This window comes from Otolemur garnettii, unplaced genomic scaffold, assembly GCF_000181295.1.
Source record: "Otolemur garnettii isolate 467f Iridium unplaced genomic scaffold, OtoGar3 scaffold00128, whole genome shotgun sequence".
In the NCBI taxonomy this organism is placed as follows: domain Eukaryota; kingdom Metazoa; phylum Chordata; class Mammalia; order Primates; family Galagidae; genus Otolemur; species Otolemur garnettii.
This window is the reverse complement of record NW_003852523.1, coordinates 55,659-74,517: the sequence shown is the minus strand read 5'-3', so window position 1 is coordinate 74,517 and position 18,859 is coordinate 55,659. Positions and strand designations below refer to the sequence as shown.

Here is an 18,859-nt window from a genome sequence, read left to right as displayed (position 1 = left end):
CACTGTGGGCAGGTGCAGGACAGAGCTGCATTTCACTGGGGGCAGGTGCAGGACAGAGCTGCAGCCCACTGGGGGCAGGTGCAGGACAGAGCTGCATTTCACTGTGGGCAGGGGAGGGCAGAGCTGCAGCCCACTGGGGGCAGGCGCAGGGCAGAGCTGCAGCCCACTGGGGGCAGGGGCAGGGCAGAGCTGTAGCCCACTGGGGGCAGGGGCGGGGGCAGGGCAGAGCTGCAGCCCACTGGGGGCAGAGGCAGGTGCAGGGCAGAGCTGCATTTCACTGTGAACTGGAGTAGGACACAGCTGCATCCTGTTGTGGGCCGGGCTGCACCTCACTGTGGGCTGACTTGGGACAGACCTACATCCCACCAAGGGCAGGTGCAGGACAGAGCTCATCCTACTGTAGGCAGGTGTAGAACACGGCCCCATTGAACCCCTTCTAGAGATTGCATTTCTTCCTCTCACCTTCCATCCCCATGATCCTGTGAACAGGAAAGAGATCAGCCAAGTCGGGCCATGTGCCAAAACTGACTTACTCTCTTGGACGAGACAGTGAGTGCCCAGTCACTCCCATACCAAGCAAAGGTCACTGGTTAAATGTATCCCAGGCTAAATCCACCCAAGTCAGCCCATAGGTCCTGAAAGATCATCATACATCAAGAACACCAAAAAATAAAAATAAAAATGTCTCATCTCCTAGGTGATAAAGAGCTACCAAGGGCAGGGTAAGGAATGGTCATATGCTTCGGGAATAAATATTCGAATTCTATCTTTTTTTTGAAATGTCATGTCCAATTTAATGGCAGTGTACATATCCATTTGTCTATAAATACACGTCTTTCTCAGTCACACTCTCTCTACTTGATAGCAGAAAAATAAGAGAATTCCTCTGTGTGTGTATAAGTCTGTCTTTCCTCTAAATCCAAAGGTAAGATGAACTTCAGCTTCAATGGTTTGTGTTTTATTTAAAACCAGGAGAGGAGAATACCACTATGACATTTTATCTTATTCACTGTTCATAATCATATAATCATATCAAATCAAACTTAATCGTAAGTACGTCTAGCATATTTCCACACCTACTAGAAACTTCTCAAACCACAACCTCTCTCTGAAAGAAGGCACACATCTCCCGAAGGATCAAGCCTGCTCTTGGGCCAAAGAAGCACCACGGCTGCAGAGAGGGTCACAGGCGGTTCAGAATAATATTTTCCTTGGGGACACTTAGCTACAACCTGGATGTGGACAGAATCTTTCCTTCAAATCAGGTATGTTCATACCCCTCCCACCCCCGAAGACAGAGCCTTCTGGAAACAAATGTATCACAGCTCACTAAGTCAGGAGAAACCCATTCCAGTTTTAGAAATCAATTCAGTTCGGGTAAGCCTCCAAGCTTCGAGAGGGAGCTCCGTCAGGAGGTTTATGACTCATAAATCTTCCCCACAGCTTGGAAGTCTCCCAGCAGCCACTCTCCTTCCAGTATTTTTCTACTTTCGTGTGTCAATAAAGACACTTAACTCTTAGCATCTCTCCGGATGACCAGTGTGAACACAAGGAGCCAGACACGCAGCAGCATGATTGTTTCACAAAAGCATCTTTTGATTGTGTCCAACTTGGTAATTTGTAAGGAATCGTCTAGATTCAGGTGGTTGAGTCTGTATTTATAAGCAGGTTTGAATTTAATTAAGCCAGCTAAACCAGATGACAAGATCTGTAACCAGAGCTCTAAACTACTGTTTCATTCAAATAGAAAGTTATACGAAACAAATGAAACCCTTGGCCTAACTCGTCAAATAACAAAGGATGTTTCACTCACGTGGGAATGAAAATCTCTGAACCATCCAGATGCTGACAATTTTAATTCAAAAAATATGTAACCTTAACATTTTTGGAAAATGTTATCTTTTCTTAAGACAGATGCTACCACAAAATGTGCAGCCAGGAGGGACATCTGGTTTGTTTGGACATGTGGACGGAGGTTGGCATCTTCGGAGAAAGAGGACCTCCAGGGCATTCTGGGTGGTATGGAGTGCACAAATGTCATATTTTACATCAACAAACACCATGACAACAACAACAACAAAAACACATCTTGGAATTGCAAGAAAAATGATTCCCATCCAATGGCAATCTCAACATAATATTTAATATAACAACATTGCCGAAGACCCAAGAATTTAAATACCGTCTGAAGTTTTAATGTACCTGACTTGTGTCTTTTGTGAACCAAATAATTTCAAGGCACTCCCACAGTCTCCACTGCTTTTATGTTAAATGGAGACCTCCACTAAATTGATAATGTTTGGAATAAGAACACTCTGTGTGGACAACTAATGAAATTAGGGAACATTCATTTTATGACTGACTACTCCCCAAATCTCATGACATTTTGATATCTTACACTTCACATTTCTATTCTCATGGGTCGTTGCTCCTTCAACACATGGAGACAGCTTCATTTCATATTAACAGGAAATATACATTACCATGATAGGGCTCCCTAGAGGCCTGTTATGACAGGGTAAAATAATTTGAATTTCAATGAAATTTAACATTAGGTTAAAACAGAAATTCCAAGATAATCTCCACATAGCAGGAATTTAAGCAACTTAGATTCCTTAGGAAAACACCTTTTTGTGTATTTCTAGAAATTTTCACCCTAATCTTTCCTAGGTTGTTCTGGCTTTCATCTACGCTCATTTTTACAAGCAAAACCAAAAACCTAATATTATAACAAAGCATCAAATACAAATATATGTAAGCAGTTTTACCTGAATTAAAGTATAGCACGTTAATAATTTAGATCTGTACAATGCCATTATTCTGTAACTACAAATAATTTCTACTTCCATTTAGCTACTCAGAAATGAATATCTTCTAACACCTAGAATTATATGCTGAAAAGGCTTATTCATAGCATCTTGAATTTTTCCATTCAATTACTTTTTATATCTCCATGAAAGACTGTTTCCACTGGTGTGGACCAGTTTTCAGGTGAAAGAAATCACGTGCCTTCAATGGCAGGAAGGAGCATCGTCTATAATAGCTGATGATTCCTGTTGGTGCGAATCACTGAGCCCGTAGGCAGGGTTTGGAGAGGCCAGGATGCCAGGATAAGGCTGAGCTACAGAGGCGCCAACCTCCTGAGACCTGGACCTGGCTCAGCCACAACCTGACCAGGTCTTCAGGCTCCAGGCTGCTCAGGCACAGCAGGAGACTCACACTAGAGCCATAGTTCTCAAGGTGAGGACCAAGTACCTAGGGGTACCTGCCTCTTTTGGGGTAGCCCACAAGATCAAAGATGGAATTATTACAAAAGATATACAGTAGAACCTCTGTAAGTTGGCCACCCAAGGAACAGTAATAAACTGGTCAACATACAGAGGTGGTCAACACAAGGAACCAGCCCACTGTACTGATGTGTAGGTGTGGTGCGTGTCTGGTCCATGAAAACTAGGTCAACTTAAAGAGGTGGCCAGTTGGGGGGTCCGCCGTGGAGGTTCCGCTGTAGCCTGATCTTTGTAGACATCATCTGAGTGTTGTTCCTCACAAAAGCATAGTGGAATTTTCCATAGGCCACACATCACGGGACACGACGGACGGGACTGCGTGCGGAGGCGGATGTGAAAACTGAGCTGGTTTCCACTAAGCCAGACATTAGAGAGATTTGCAAAAACGTAAGCTGTCACTCTTCACTAAATGTTGTTTTGTTTTGAAAAATGCTATTACTGTTCATAAAAGAATTGTAACTCATGTTAACGTGAAGAAGATTTATTACCTTATTCTTAGCAAGTTGGTGAGTAAACTTTTTTAAAATCCTTTCGTTTTAATTTTTAACATGGGAGCCCTCTGTGGATGGAAGCAACATAAAGTCCTTTGGGGTCTTCAAGAATTTCTAAGAGTGGAGAGGAGTTGTGAGAGCAAAACGTTTGAGGGTCTCTGAGGAGACTTTCAACCATTAAAACTTTATGATTCTAAGATCCTGAGGGTCAGTGGAAATGAACTCCAGTGAACGTACAGACCAGGACCCTCATTAACAGCCCCCAGCACCCTTCACGGGGGACGCCCCGTGGCAGGCAGTCATCCCTCCCCATTTCAGCTGCTGGAATTTCGCTCCTCCCTTTAAGCCCCATCCTCTGCTCCTTCTTCTGCTTTCCAACCACCAGCACCCCCCACAGCCACCCCAACTTACAACAGGAGGCAGGAAAAGCCCTGGGCAGCAAAAGAAGCTCCTTCCAGCTCCAGAAAGATCTGTTTCCTCTGTCCTCAGCCCTCCCCACCTGCTCCAATCAGGACACTGCAGGACACCAGGATCCACTTTCTGATATGATGAATCCCTTACCCCAGGGGTCACCACAAGGACCCTGCCACACAGGATGGCCCCCAAGGGGTAGGAGACTCAAAACAACATCCTTGCATTTGCGTCCTGCTGCCCCCACTCAGACTCACCTCAGAGATACAAAAGTGGTTTTCAGGGCCCCAAGGAATTGTTGCAGGTGGTAGTTGAGGTTGGCATGACCCACAATTAGACTGGGGGACACCAGCATAAATTCCATTCAGTTGGAAGCAAGAGTAGATTTCCACCAAAGGAGAGTTCATTTTGAGTTAATATAAAGTGAGAACGCCCAGAATCTATCCTACAGCCCTGGTGCACAGCACTGGGGGCCATTCATCACCACATTTTGCTCTCCATCACAACTGCTAAAGTTAGAACCTGGGGTTTAAACCGCGCTATTTTTTAGGAACCATACTCTTCCCATTCCAGGCCACTTCCTGGCCCCAACACCAACCCCATTTCCTGATCCATTAAAACATGATGATTGTTCCTGTGATTCTAGGAGACAGGATGCAGGCCCCGGCCACAGCTGTCCTCCTCACTTGCTGGTGCTGTGCTGTGGCCACAGCCACTGACTCGGTGCCTTCCCTGGCACTGAGCTGCCTGTTTCCCGAGGCCTGAAAGGAATGTTGAAACCTCCTCACAGGAGTTGAGCATTTCACAGTTTTCAAAGCACTTATCTCATTTGATCTCATTTTATCCTCACAACAACTTGGAGGAATCTCACCAACCCTAATGAAGAAAGCAGAGAACTATATTTGCATTGTAATTATCACGTTGCCCAAAATGGGAGTCCTCCCTTGGGAGGGAAACCGTTCCTATCACTGCATTTGGCTGGCTCCCTTTTCTTTGCAAACCCAGACCTGGGTGCTCGCACTGACTTGCTAAACGGCGCTGTAAACACAAGCCAGACATGGGAGCCACACCTGCCGGGAGCCCAGGGCTCCAAGGGGAAAGCAGCGGCTACTCATGTCCTCTTACCATTTTCTCCAGATGTCTTGTCTTTTCCATTGGTTGTCCCAGCACCTTGTCGCTAAAGGCATAAAAAAAAAAGAAAAAGAATCAGAATGATCAGGCACATTTGGGATCATTTCTTCTCCTTCATTGTTTACAGTGTCTCTTGCATCAAATCACGTTGTTACTTTAATTCAGGTGGTTAAAGCACCACGCTCATGAGACCAGGAAAACCCAACTGGGGTGAGCACCTACTGAAGGTGCACAGATGTCCACATCCACTGGTTTACACAGCTCGCTAGTGACACAGGAAACTAGGGCAAAGACTGCTGCGGATCAAGCATGATAACCTCACCAAAAATACCAGGGAAACAGCCAAGAGTTGGTGTCAACTACTAGAAGATCAGAATTGCCCTTTGCCAGTGATGGCCATTACCCTGAGCTGTCGTCATTCTGGTTAACGTCTTCTTTCTAAATAAATCTAACTAAAATAATTCTGATGTCGATTGACGTTCTCCTACTGTTGAATTTTTTTTCTGTTATTGTTTATGTCTACCCTGTGAGTTTTCATTTTACCAGATTGACTAGAAGTATGAAGAATTCTATGATTAGACTTGAACCTTTGGGTGCAATTCTCTGGGTGTGAGGTCTGAGTTGCTGTGTGAAATTCATTGCACATAATGCGTGTTTCTTCAAAGCTTAGTGTGACATTCAAAACTATTCTAACCCATGGAGAGAGAACTGTCAATCCAACTTTCTGGTCTTTATCAGAATATATACTTATAATATCTCCAACTTTTAGGGGAAGAAAATGAGGCAGGCTGGAGCATGATTTGTCCAAGATCGACATGATCTCAGCTCAGGAGAGGCTCAGTCCATTCCTTGTCCTCAGGAATTGCTATTGTGACACAAGTCTCAGAGTGGGATCCTGGAAAGAGAGGCAGAGTGCCACACAAGAAAAAAGCCATGTGGATGACCCCCACTATGGCAGAAATGTCCCTGAAAATTCCTATTGGGGTCCAGGACTAAGAACAGTATCATAAAAATAATAATCAGGTCCCTCTAGTGTTCAGTATTGTCATGAAAAAGTCCCAGACCCTAAGTCAACTCTTCACTAATAGTGCACAGATCATCTGGAGAAACCTGCCTTTCAGACTCTGATTAAAGTAAGCAAACAAGGTAAATGATAAAGATTGACATTAATAAGTCAACCTGCGGATGATTAGTGCATTATGCAGATGAGAACCCAGGAGAGAAGCCAAATCAGGTCTTCCATTTCATATCACTGCCCCTCACCCTCCAACCTAATTACTGTGAAATGATTTAAACCAGATAACACATTTATTAAATTTAGTAAATTTGTAAGTAAAAATGCCTCCCTCTTCTTGCCTGTCCCTATTTCGATGCCTTCTCTTTTCAAACACAAAGTTGTTGAATTTGCTGCCTTAGAGGGCACTCTGACCACCCTTGAGTTGGACCAAGTCAGGGATGCAAGGGCCAATCTAAGTGACTGAACCCCGCCGGCATTTAAACTTTTTTCCTTTCCTGCATAATTCATAAAAGGCTCAGGGAAAAAAAAACTCCATGCAATAAAAGGACGGTGTTTTAGAGAAGAACAAAGTCAAATTAAATGCAGTGCAAGAGTAAGGAGGTGACACCCCGCCCCATTGTCTTCAGATGCGTTAAACACGGACCCCTTTCAAATGTCATGAATACCTCGCTTCTTACAAGATCACTTTTTAGAAACCAAAAGAAAACCAAAATGAAATGTTCACAGGGGAGAAAAGGAATCATTTTTCTGGCTTTCTAAGACAGGATTTTTATGCCAGGCCTTATTTAATGGAGGCATGATGAAGCTGATTGATGTCACAGGAGACGGCGTCTTGGATCAAAAGTGATTCTGATAAAAAAAGAACTAATCATGGAAAGCACCTCATTTCAGAGTTCTTTGAGACCTTGCAACATTTTCAAAGGAAGGTGGGGGGCAGCAGGAGAATTCTTCCAGAGCTTCCCTGTTCCTGGCAGCTGGTGGCTAAAGTTCTGCAGAGTCTCCGGCAGGCCAGGGGTTGGGTGCACACAGCTCACACTGCTGGGGCCAGACTCCTAAGGCTGTCAAGCGTCATTGATTCCTGAGTTCTGGCGGCACCCACAGCACCATCATCAGCCTCAACTTCCCAATCGTATCCCAGCTGCTCAAGCCCACACAGCTGGGAAGAGGCAGAACCAGGATTCAGCCCAAAGAAGCCGGCTCTGGGTCTGCCCCTGGGCCACTGTGCCCAGCGTCTCTCCATGCTGCGTGCAGTGACCTTCCTGAGGGCCCTCCTCAGCAGGCAGGAGGATTCAGGTTTGAAGCCTGATGTGGCCCCATTAGCACCTCAGGCTGAGAGTTCTGAGAACTCCTGGCTTACAGGAAGAAGCAGAGCCACACACCAGCCGAGGGCTCAACTGCAGAAATGCTATGAGATGTTTTTAGTGTTTAAATAACATGGCACCCAGAGCCGGGCTATGCCAGCCACATGGATGTCCATCATGGGGGGGACATCACTCTCTAGAAGGCCACCAGGGGAAAGGTTCTTTTCCATGTGGTGATAGAAGCCAGCACTCCGGGGAAGAGGTGGCCTTCTCTGTCCACCCCACTTGCACGCAGGAGCAAGAGGAGGCCTGACCCTTCCCGCCGCCCTAAACCAGCTCCAGCCACGCACTCACTGTCCTGAGAACCATGTCACTCACTGAACAGAAGTAGTCACCCCTCAGAAGTGTCACCTATTATAACTGGACTAAAAAATAAAGTGTTGAAGATTCTGGAATTCTGAGCACTTCCCTAGGAATTTCAGCAATGGCTGGTTGGTGTCATGAACACCACCACTATGTTACCCAGTCCGGACATCCACATACCTTAATAAACTGGGGTATGGAGACGGCAGGACAAGCTCTCCTCAGCCAAATAATCTTGGAGACAGTCACTAGGCTAATGCAGATGTAAAAGCCCCCCTGTCAGGTTATAAGTGACACTGTGCACCCGTGGATCTGAGAGCTCCAGGGCTATGGTGCTCGGCGCCATTTTGTCAGTCAATATGTCCTGGATGATTTCTGATGGAACCAGAGAGTGAGCCACTGGCCACGGCCATGAAGAACTACAGATGTTATAAACTTAAGGGACTTTACTTATCTTTTCTTCTGGGAGAGGAATGGCCAAAAAATCAGCACTGATTTGAACTACAGCAAACCCAAAGCCATTAGGGCCTCTCTTCCACTCCCAGGAGAATCCCCCCATGAGTCCTGCAGTCTGCCCCTGTCATGGTATTTGGCACAGAGGTTCTCATTCAGGTCATCTCTGGTCCCAGCTCCACCCTAATGAATTCCTTTTCGTGAAATGTTCCTTGTGCCCTGTGGAAATGTCATCTTCTTCTATTCTCACTAGAGCTTTTAGGAGAAGCAGCCCCCCTCCTTCAGCTGTCTGAGATCAGTGTCCCCCGGGGCCCGCTCTGCGCCTGTCCTCAGACACACTGGCTTCTGTCTTCACACATGTTTGTGTGACATCCCTATGGTCATCAGGGACCTTTTCAAGGGACAGAAGCCCTTTTGTGGGATGCCATTCCCCACTCAAATTTACCTTCATGATCAAAAATAGCTCTTTGGAGTAGACATGGTTCCCTCCATCCCATCCCCGTTTCACTGTCAGATGTGCTAACTGCCCAGTAAGGACACAGCAGGAGAGCTCAGAAACAGAGGGTTCCTTTCTCAGAAGTGTTCACTAATAAAAATGCCACATTTCAGAATTTAATAAAACCCCAATTAAAAGAAACCTAAATAACAAGTTAGTATATGAAAGATCCTCGTATCTTTAAATGTTTCTTCTGATCATCTAGGATGTGCCAAGCATCTATTAAAAGGCAGGCGAAGCATTTAAAGGTATAATTTTTGAAGTAACTTTCCTGACAGTACAATTGCACCAAGGTCTGCAGGAAAATAACAAAGAATATGTCTCAGTCTGGGTTCCCAGAAAGCAGAGCCTGAGGCAAACGCCGATCGTGCTGATCGTGCTACAAGTTTATTAGAGCGGTGATGCCGGGAATGGGGAGGAGAGGATGGAAGCGGGCGGAGTCGGCTGCCACGAGGATCCTCATCAAATCGGCCACTCACTGCAAGGGACAAATGAACACTGACCCGACGGAGTGGCCCCCCAAGAGCTGTGCAAACTGTCTCAAGACAGACCCTTGGGAGCCCAAGATGACTTATCTACCAGCACCTATCTCTGGCTGAGCCGAGATGCTCACAGAGCAGTGGTCCCCATGTGTCTGGACTGCGCACCTGCCGTCTGCCTAGAGCCAAGGGGGAATCGCCAGGGCAGGGGTGGGCTGGAGGTGTTTGGCATGGGCAGGGATGACATGCTGTCACCCTGTACCTGCCTGAAGTCTCTGAATGCCAGGCCAAGCTGGCCGCTCACAGGGTCCTCAGAGAGGGTCTGCAGTGACCAGTGAGCAGAGATGGACTCTGCACATTAGCATGGTTATGTGACTTTTTTTTCAAGCAAGTTGCAAAATCACGGCCAACGCCTTCACCTCAGACGCCTCACCACACCGAGTTCCAGGCACATCACTGGCTTTGAATCCATTTCTCTGTGTGCTTTGATCTTCGGATAGATGTAAAGATACGTCCTGACCATGTCTGTGCCGCAGGCAGGAGCCATTCACACACCATTAGTACTGAGGCCTGAACAGCAGGCTGGAACAGAAAATGTGCCGGCAGCCTGAATGTCACTAACCACTCAAACACCCAGATGACCTGTCTCTTAAAAAGTCCTTGAGTGTGGGCAGTACCTGTGGCTCAAAGGAGTAGGGTGCCAGCCCCAAATGCCAGAGGTGGTGGGTTCAAACCCTGCTCCAGCCAAAAAAAAAAAAAAAAAAGTCCTTGAGTGCTTCCTTTGAAAATAAGGGACTCACTTACTTCTCAATCTGCTGTTCTCACAGTGATCTTGGACTAGCCGCCACAGGGCAGGGTGAACAAGGTGTTGGCCATGAGAACATAAGATAAGGGGGCGCTAAGAAACTCAATAATCGAAATCAATAATACTTTAATGCAATAATTTTAAATCAAAAGTACATAAGAGGTCATAATGAACAAAGCATTAAAATATTTAAGACAGGATTAACATCACTGATATGTTCTCCTGCCTCAGTCTCTAGTGTGGTTCAACCTAATAGTAATCAGCGTGTTTCCCTAAAGTAAGGAAAAATGGAGAAACTCAGCAATTCCAAGGATGAGAAAATTGTTCCAATACAGCCATTGTAACCCTTCACTATCTCCTGGGCCATGAGTACATGCTCAGAATTCATGTCATGGATTTGTGGGTGTTTATTACGTGATTTCTAGAATACTGCAGGGGAGGGTCCTTCGGTTTACACTTAGCTGTCCATACTCATAAAATCAGTATGCTATTTATATGTCATGGAGGAGGCCCAAATTACCAAGACCCGTTTCATTGGTCCTAACCCAGAACACGAGACAGACCACGCCTATTTGGAAAATCTCTCAGCCAAGTCCATCTTAAGGTTGAAATGTAAGTTCCACGTTAAAAGACATTTATTTTTCATTCCAGAGGTTAAAGAGTATGAAATGTGAAATGAATTACAGCTGATTAAATTTGGAGTCCAAGTAGAAGTCCAAAAATTATGTTCAGAATCTATACCTATGGCATTTAAGTAGGTAAGTTTGTATTTGGTCTAAGAACTTGACTTTCTATTTCGTTGGTGAGATGTGGCTTGACCAGAGGGTGCCCACTGTGAAGTCTCCCTGGAGTTAGGGGACAAGGAGCCTTCTGAAGCAGAGGACCCATGTCCTCCCCAGATTCCTCAGGCCTCCCACACCCCATCCCTTCCTTCTTTTCATCTCCCTGGAAGACCTGCCCGTTTGCTCACCGAAGATTGGAAAGAGCGTAATACATGAATTCGGCTTTAGCAGCACTAGAGAAAGGAAGACAGAGTCGTCACTCAGCCAGGTCCACAGAGGACAAGGCGCGCAGGGGCCTGCAGGCCCTCTGGCTCTCTGCGCCCTTCCTCCTCAGCCCGTGTGGGACAGAGAAAGATGGGCTCCTCCAGCCCCGGCACCAGCCTCTCCCTGCTGCTGCTCATGGGTGGTTCCTCAGTGAGGGGACTGTGGTATCTCCCAGGCTAGGAAATAAAAGATCATTTTTCAGAGAAGTTTATCAGAATGAGGGACATTTACCAACACGTAAAGCCATCAGCAGTGAAGGTCATGCCTATGGTGTCAGACAGATGCCCAGACACAGCCAGAGGAGGGGACACATTCCTGGACCATTTGCTTTTATCTTCACTGAGCCAGACCCTGGGCTGGGCCTGAGGGTCCCAAGGAGAAGGACACTTGCTCCCACTTTGGTCGGCTCACAACTCAGAGGGGCAGGTCGGGGGTAAAGTGACCAGTTCAACACAGTGTGGGGAGGAGCCACCCAAGGATGACTGAGGGTGGGGTCTGGGCGAGGCCCCTGATCTGACATTGTGAGCAGGTCTGGAGGGAGGCATGGGAGCCTCTGCTTCCCCCATCAGCTGTGGAGCGCAGGGAGTCTCAGGCTCCTCCCAGTGCGAGAGAGAAGCCATAACCCCTGAGTCCTCCTGGCCGCATGGAAGCAGCCAGGGCCCAGCAGGCAGGCCCTCCCACCACCTGCCAGTAATGGCATATCCCACAAGAGTCACCACCCAGTGACACTGAGTGGACAGCTTCTCTGGTTGCAGAGAAGGGAAAGAATTTGTTCCAAAGGGCTTTTTATCACTGGCCCTCTGTTCCCAACATCTGGCCTCTGGTGGCCCCTGATTGCCAAGTGGTTGCAGAGATTTTGCAAAAGGAAAGGAAACTCCATCTCCTTCTCATGCTCTTATTAGCCAGTGCTGCTGAGTGCACCTCGCCCCGCGATGCATTTCCTCTGAAGTTACTCTCCTCCACACTGCGTCTTCCTTGTGTGCTGTGTCATCCTGGTATTCTCACTTCTAATGGTTTCAGGGTCTCCAGCTCCCCCAAGATGGTAGCATCTCGACAAGTGGATTCTTGGATGGGTCACAACTAAAGAAAATCACACAAATCTGCATATCTCTGCCACATGTCGCACTTGAGGACATCTGACATTTCTGATATCGCACACTCTTCCCAGAATCAGTGCCCCACAGGTGAGAGACAGGAAGAGGAGAATGACCCCAGTTATCCCAGAACCCTCCTCAGGGTTTCCTGGATGCCTTCTAGATCACCGAGTTTATAAAGAAACAAAGGTGTGTTTTTAAATTTAATTTAATGTCTTAATAACGAAGGATCATGTCTTAGATGATCAGTCTTTAAATGAAGCAGGGGACATAACCGCGGCAAGCGTGCGGTGAGATGGGCAAACAGCCTGGTGGCCAGCAGGTCGCTGATTGCTCCTGGGCCACCATGATCATTAAGCAAATGGCTTCTCTGGGACATCAAAGGCACATCATTAAAGACTCTTTCCAAATTGAAGCTGCTGAATCTGTCTGCAGAGCAGAGGAGACTTTTATGCCAACATTTTGGGATAAGGCCAGGATAGATTTAATTTCTTGCCACTTGATATTTTTAAATCATCTATAATTCTCTGAATAACATTCCAAAAATTGAGCATTAATTTAATCCTTAAAGGTGTAGAAATTAATGTCAAAAGAAAACTTCAGCTGGAAGGGTTTTTTTTCTTTTTTAAATTGGTTTAAAAATAAAGTGATGGGATCTTCCAAGGCATTAACCTTCCCAGTCCTTCCTCTGCACTCCTGCGCTCACCTACGAAAGACCCAAAGGCTGAAATTCTGCCTCCAATGCCACATTCTATTCCCACCCTTTTTATCCTGACCTTTGTGGTAAGAGAATTAATTGGCATCACTGCAGTTCAGGCAAACCATTCATGAAAGTATCAGTGATTTACTTAATTGAATTTCATTTTATACTTTATGCCACAATTATATCTTTAATCAGTATCTTCTTCCCTAAAAACCCTTCTTTGTGCCAGTTTTCATTTTAAAGAACACTGTTTTCTATTTGCAAAAATAGAATATAATCATTGTGAAATTTTTAGAAAACAAATGCACGGGAAAGAGCAAAGAGCCACCTATAATTCAACTAATCAGAGTTAATCCATGTGAACGCTTCAGAATATTCTCTTTAAATCTTTTTGTGTGTGTGGATGCAACATAAATACAGTTTCTGTTTTATAAAAATGGCTATGCGCTATGCCCACAATTTCACAGCAAGTGTATGTTCCAACTTAAAGAACAGTTGCAATTAATGACCCGTGTGTGCAATCTTCTAATATGTCAGATGTGATGATGTGAAACGTCCCACCCACGCTGTTGAGTTCATTTGGAGTGCTGCAAATTCTCTGTTCTGTACATACCAATAAAGTCACTTTGCTTTGTTTATTCAACTCAGCCCAACAAAGAGTTGCAGCCAGGTGTGTGTGTCCTGTCAATCCTCTTTGAGAATGAACAACATAGAAGGTTAGGAATAGCCTTGAAGTGATAGAGGCCACTACAACTTTACAGTGTCATGGACTGGACTGCAATCTCCCCTCAAAAACTTCATCCCATGTCCTAACCCTCAGTACCTCAGAGCGCCGTCCTCTTTGGAGATGGGGGTCTTTGCAGCAGTAAGCAAGTAAGAAGAGTTCATTAGGGTGGCCCTGCTCCAGTACACCTGGGGTTCTTATAAAAAGGGACAGTTTGGACGCAGAGACGCTCTGCACAGAGGGAAGATGATGTGAGGAGATGGTGACAACCGCTGTCTACAAGCCAAAGAGAAAGGCCTGGAGCTGTTCTTTCCCTCACAGCCTCACAAGAAACCAGCCTGCAAACACCTTAATTTTAATTTTCTTTTTTTTCTTTTTTTTTTTTTGTAGAGACATGGAGTCTCACTGTGTTGCCCAGGCTGGTCTCCACTCAAACTCCTGGCCTCAAGCCATCTTCCCACCTGAGCTTCCCAAAGTGCTGGGATGACAGGTATGAGGCCCCGTGACCAGACAGACACCTTCATTTTAGAATTCTGTTCCATCGCTATGAACGAGCATATTTCTGTTGTTTCGGTTTCCCAGCTTGTGGCACTTTGTGACAGCAGCTCTGGAAAGCCACTTAAGAGATACAGGTCGCGCCATGTGAAGGAGAGGCCCCTCCACGCAGCTGATAAAGGGATGCCCAGAAAAGAAAGCTGCACCCCTGAGATGGTCTTAGCCCTCAACCCAGAGGAGAGAGAGGGTGTTCCAGCCTCTGAGCCTAGAGCACATATTGGGTGCGATTCTGTAGGCATGGGCTGGATTCTCTCCTGAACCCAAACCACATGAGACAGGACACTCCTGGGCTAGAAAGAAGGGAAGTGTCCTGTTTAAACCACACATCTGGAACCCTTCTCCAATCCCGAAGGTCTTCCTGGAGTCCCCTCTCCCAGCCGCTGTGTGGAGGCAGTGCCTGGCAGGGGATGAGCTGTGGGCAGAGCAGCCGGGGGGCAGGGGGGCAGGAGGGAGGGTGGCAGCCGGAGCTTGGCAGGGCCTCAGGCTCCTCTTCCGGCTGCTGTGTAGACAGGCACCTCCCTGTGACCTGGGTCTGCTGGGCGTGGTTGAGCAGACCCCAGAGCAGGGGGTGTTTGTTGTACCAGTTTAAGACGTCTCCGGGCAGAAACCCAATTCAAGTTTAGAGCTGAGGCTGTAGTGCAGAAGCCAGCCGCTACTACTCGCCAAATGCCCCCCCCCCAACTGTCTGAGATCCTGCGACAAGTTCCAGGGACCAGGAACTTGGGCCACTCTGTGTCCTCTCGTTACTTTTCTAATATTTCATCTATTTGTTATACAGCGCCATTTAGAAATCATTGCCCTGTATGATTTAATCTAGTTATAAGCCTCTGTGATCATGCTATTCTCAAGGTGATATGAAGGCTTGCATCGTGATGGGGCTTACCTGTATTTAGAATGTGCTGTGAGGATGCGGGCTCCAGGGCTACGGGTGTTAGGTAGAGCTGACTCCCCAGGCACAGAAAGGAACTTTGCAAGGGACAGGACCATCCAGATCTCAGTTATAAGACTGGATATGTGTCAATACCCATGGACCATAAAACTAAAAGGAGTAAATTTTACTATACGTAGATTACACCTCCATAATTCTCAACTTAAAGTGTCCTGGAGGCAGGTTGCCCAGGATAGCCCAGGCCTGTGACATGGCAGTTGTGTGATACTGTGCAGGTCATTTAACTTCTCTGAGCCTCAGTTTCTGTTTCTGTAAAATGGGGACAAGAATACTCTTTTACAACTGGAACTTACCCTGCAAGTGAAAACCATGTCACCTTGAAATTTTTATCCTCATATCAATTTGAAATTAAAAAAAAACAATATATCCACTTCATCAGGGTGTGAGAATTAAATAAGGTAAAAATGCTCAGATGGCATAAATCTGGTTCCTAAAAGAAATCAGACAGCAAAAGAATGGTAAAACGGGCTTGGAAAGAAACACGTCTCTTTCTATCCCATTGTGTTCAAGTCGCAGGACAGTCGGGTGATGAAAGAAAAGGTCGTGCTCAGCAGTTGGAGGACGAGCTAGAGCGCAGCTCCCATGCACGGCCGAGTGGGTGCGAACCAAGGCCTTTTCTCCTTGGCTTCTTCATCTGGCCTTCATCTCACCTTTTCACAGTGAATTAAAGTAAATAAAATAAAACAAAACATGCACCTCACATGGCTGTTAAGAGAATCCTGAGAAAGAATATTAATATTTGTGATCATTTTCCTAAAAAGGACAGAGCCTCTACCTATATTTTTAAGTTGTTAATTTTGGTTGAACTTTCCCCAGGCCTCTGATTCTGGTGGATGCATTCTGTAAGGTTGGTAAGAATTTACAGATTGTATTTTTTCTAGAAAGGGAGGACATAGGGGAAGCCGGGTGGAAGGGACGGAAGCTGGAAGCTCAGTGGCCCTGCTGTGACATCTGTATCCCGACTCAACCTGCTGGCTCTCCACACGTCTCAGGCTGGATGAAGGGACGAAGCGATCGGCATCCCCATGTATCCCAGGAACAGTCAAATCCACCTGCCCTCAGCCAGGGGAAGCCTCGCAGCTCTGGAAGGTGCTAGAACAATGTACGGAAGGAGACATTTGCCCACCCTCTGCATCTGAATTGCACCCAAAGAAATGCTTCTCCACTCACCCCTTTTCCTTTTTTGTTCTCCGACACTTGGGGCAGTTCCTCAGATTAGCCTCAGAATAAAGGCTGTGGGCATGAAGGCCAGGTGTGAGCCAGAGCAGCTGCTGTGATTGGAAAATGTCAACACTGGGCTTTCAGACAAAGGCACAGATATCCAAAAGCTCGTCACAGTATCGTAATCTCAGTGTACACAGAAAATACCAACCCACGCAGGGTAGAGAAAGACAGAAGAGATTTGTTTTCTCTTCCAACCCTAGAAGTTATGGCTGACCAAGCAGATGCCAAGAGTTAGAAAAAGGATGGAAAACGGCCAATGAAAGGTCAATGTAAAGGAAGAAGCTGAGCTGTGCCTGTAACTCGTTTAAGGCTGAGTCTGCCTCATTCAGCTGATTAGGGAAATGGGGCAGGGCCAGTTTTCTAGAACTAAAGGAAATCCATAATGTAATGATTCCGAGAACGCCAAGCCTGCCCAGACTTCCTGGAATGATGTGATTTTTCAAGGACTTTTACACTTCAAAGGCTGGGGAAGCTGCATTGTGGTCTCCCCGGATTTCAGCAACTGTCCGCGGAGACAGACATAGCTGTTCTTTGCTATCAAAGTGACACCGGCCTTCCATTCCCCATCTCTTCCCCAACACGGCTAGTCGAATGCCTTGCCAGGTTTAATCAAATAAAGCAAAAGAATGACCAAAAAGCAGAGAATGAAAACCCCCAACAGCTGGAGAGTCTTGCCCTGCAGACCCTAAGCAGTCATCCACCCTGCGCCGTCCCGCCCGCGCCACCCTGGCTCTGACCCTCTGAACAACCATAACCTGGTGCTGCATTCGGTGTTCTTGGTAAGTGAACTATAAGGTGTGCAGAAGAAAGGACACAAGCCAAATCCATTGTTACCCAAGAGAAGGCCACATTGAGAGCTGAATGAATACGTGACACCTCCAAGTTTAGTAAAGACATTTCCTTTCTTTGCAACAAGGCACAAGGCACCGTCTACAAATGCAATGCAATAACAACAGCTTAACAGTTCTGTGAAATAATCCTGCGAGGTGGATGCTGCCATTATTCCAATTGGATAATGCCAAACTTGAGACATGGAGAGGTTTAGTAATGTGTCCAAGGATGTGACTGCTGGGGGGCGAGGGGCAGATGGGGGACTCTGGGCAGACCCACTTGGAAGTCTGAGCAGTGGCCAGACTTCCAGTGGCTGGTGTAGAGGAGAAAACATCTGCTGGGTTGAAGGAAAACCTGACTTTGACAACCCCTTTTGCCACCAACAATGCAGACTTCGTGTGCTTCAGTTTACCTGATTGCAGAGTGGAGACAATGTTTTATTTTAAAGCAATATTGTGAAATGAATGACAGCACACAAAACTCTGCATGTGAAAATAATTGGGCCATTTTAGGGAAAAGATGGGATAAATACATTACACAGGATTGTCAAGGACCCTGATGATGTCCAGAGTCTGCTGAACGCCATATCCGCAGACACACGCGACGTGCATCTATCATGAGGAAAGGGATCCAAGGCCATAAAAACAGGCCCTGCTCCAGAATTCACTCTCTCTCCCTGTCCTGGTTTGCCTTTCACATGTTTAACCAGCTTCTCAGACTCCCTGCAAATATCCCTCCTATGAACACCAGTGCCCACTCTTCCCGTAATGACTTCTTGTGACGAAAGGCAGATGTTTACTTGGCACCGTGTGCTACTAACGCGCTTCTCCACGAGGGGGTGTTCCAAGCTGCAGAAGCCAGAGACTTTCTTTTTTGGTAATAAAGAAACAGCTGGGTTTGTTCCCCCACTCAACTAATACCAAAAAAGCTTCAGAAAACAGTAGAAGACTGAGGTTGTACACTTTTGGAAGAAAGGGAATGTTTTATCCTCTGTCAGCTGACACAACTCAAGAAGTGCCAAGAGACACAGAGAAGGAGAAAGGTAGAAAGTTACATAGCTCGTTAATCAGCTGCTCTCTGGGGAGGTGAAAATTCTAACTCTCTCCCCATTAAAAAAAAAAGTATATATATTCACACACACACACCCCACCACCAGCATCACCATCACCACTGTCACTACCATCAGCATCCCCACCATCACCACCCCCACCATCACCACCACTGGCAAAATTTCCTTGAATTCTTCTACTGAATATTGATCATTTATTCAGATGAAAGCTTCCAGCGACCAGTTTCGTCCTGAGCCTTTTCATGCTCTTAAGTCTTCAGTCCTCACTTCTTCCTGAGTGTGTTCAGGGGGGCACAGAACACAGATGTAGACTTGTTCAATTAAGGAAACATTTTTCATACTTCGCTTGGGAACAAAAGAGGATCCACCAGCACCACTGCCCCCAATATCACCACCATCTCTGCCCCCAACATCACCACCATCTCTGCC

General features: G+C 46.3%; 1 protein-coding gene across 1 annotated transcript in view; it reads right to left on the bottom strand.

The window, feature by feature from the left end:
• PCP4 (Purkinje cell protein 4) overlaps positions 1-18,859 on the bottom strand; it is a 57,895-nt gene that overhangs the window by 26,270 nt on the left and 12,766 nt on the right. The window contains exon 2 of the mRNA XM_003798065.3: positions 5,315-5,366. Within this exon, the coding sequence (XP_003798113.2) occupies positions 5,315-5,366 (52 nt within the window). The remainder of the gene's footprint in view (positions 1-5,314; positions 5,367-18,859) is intronic.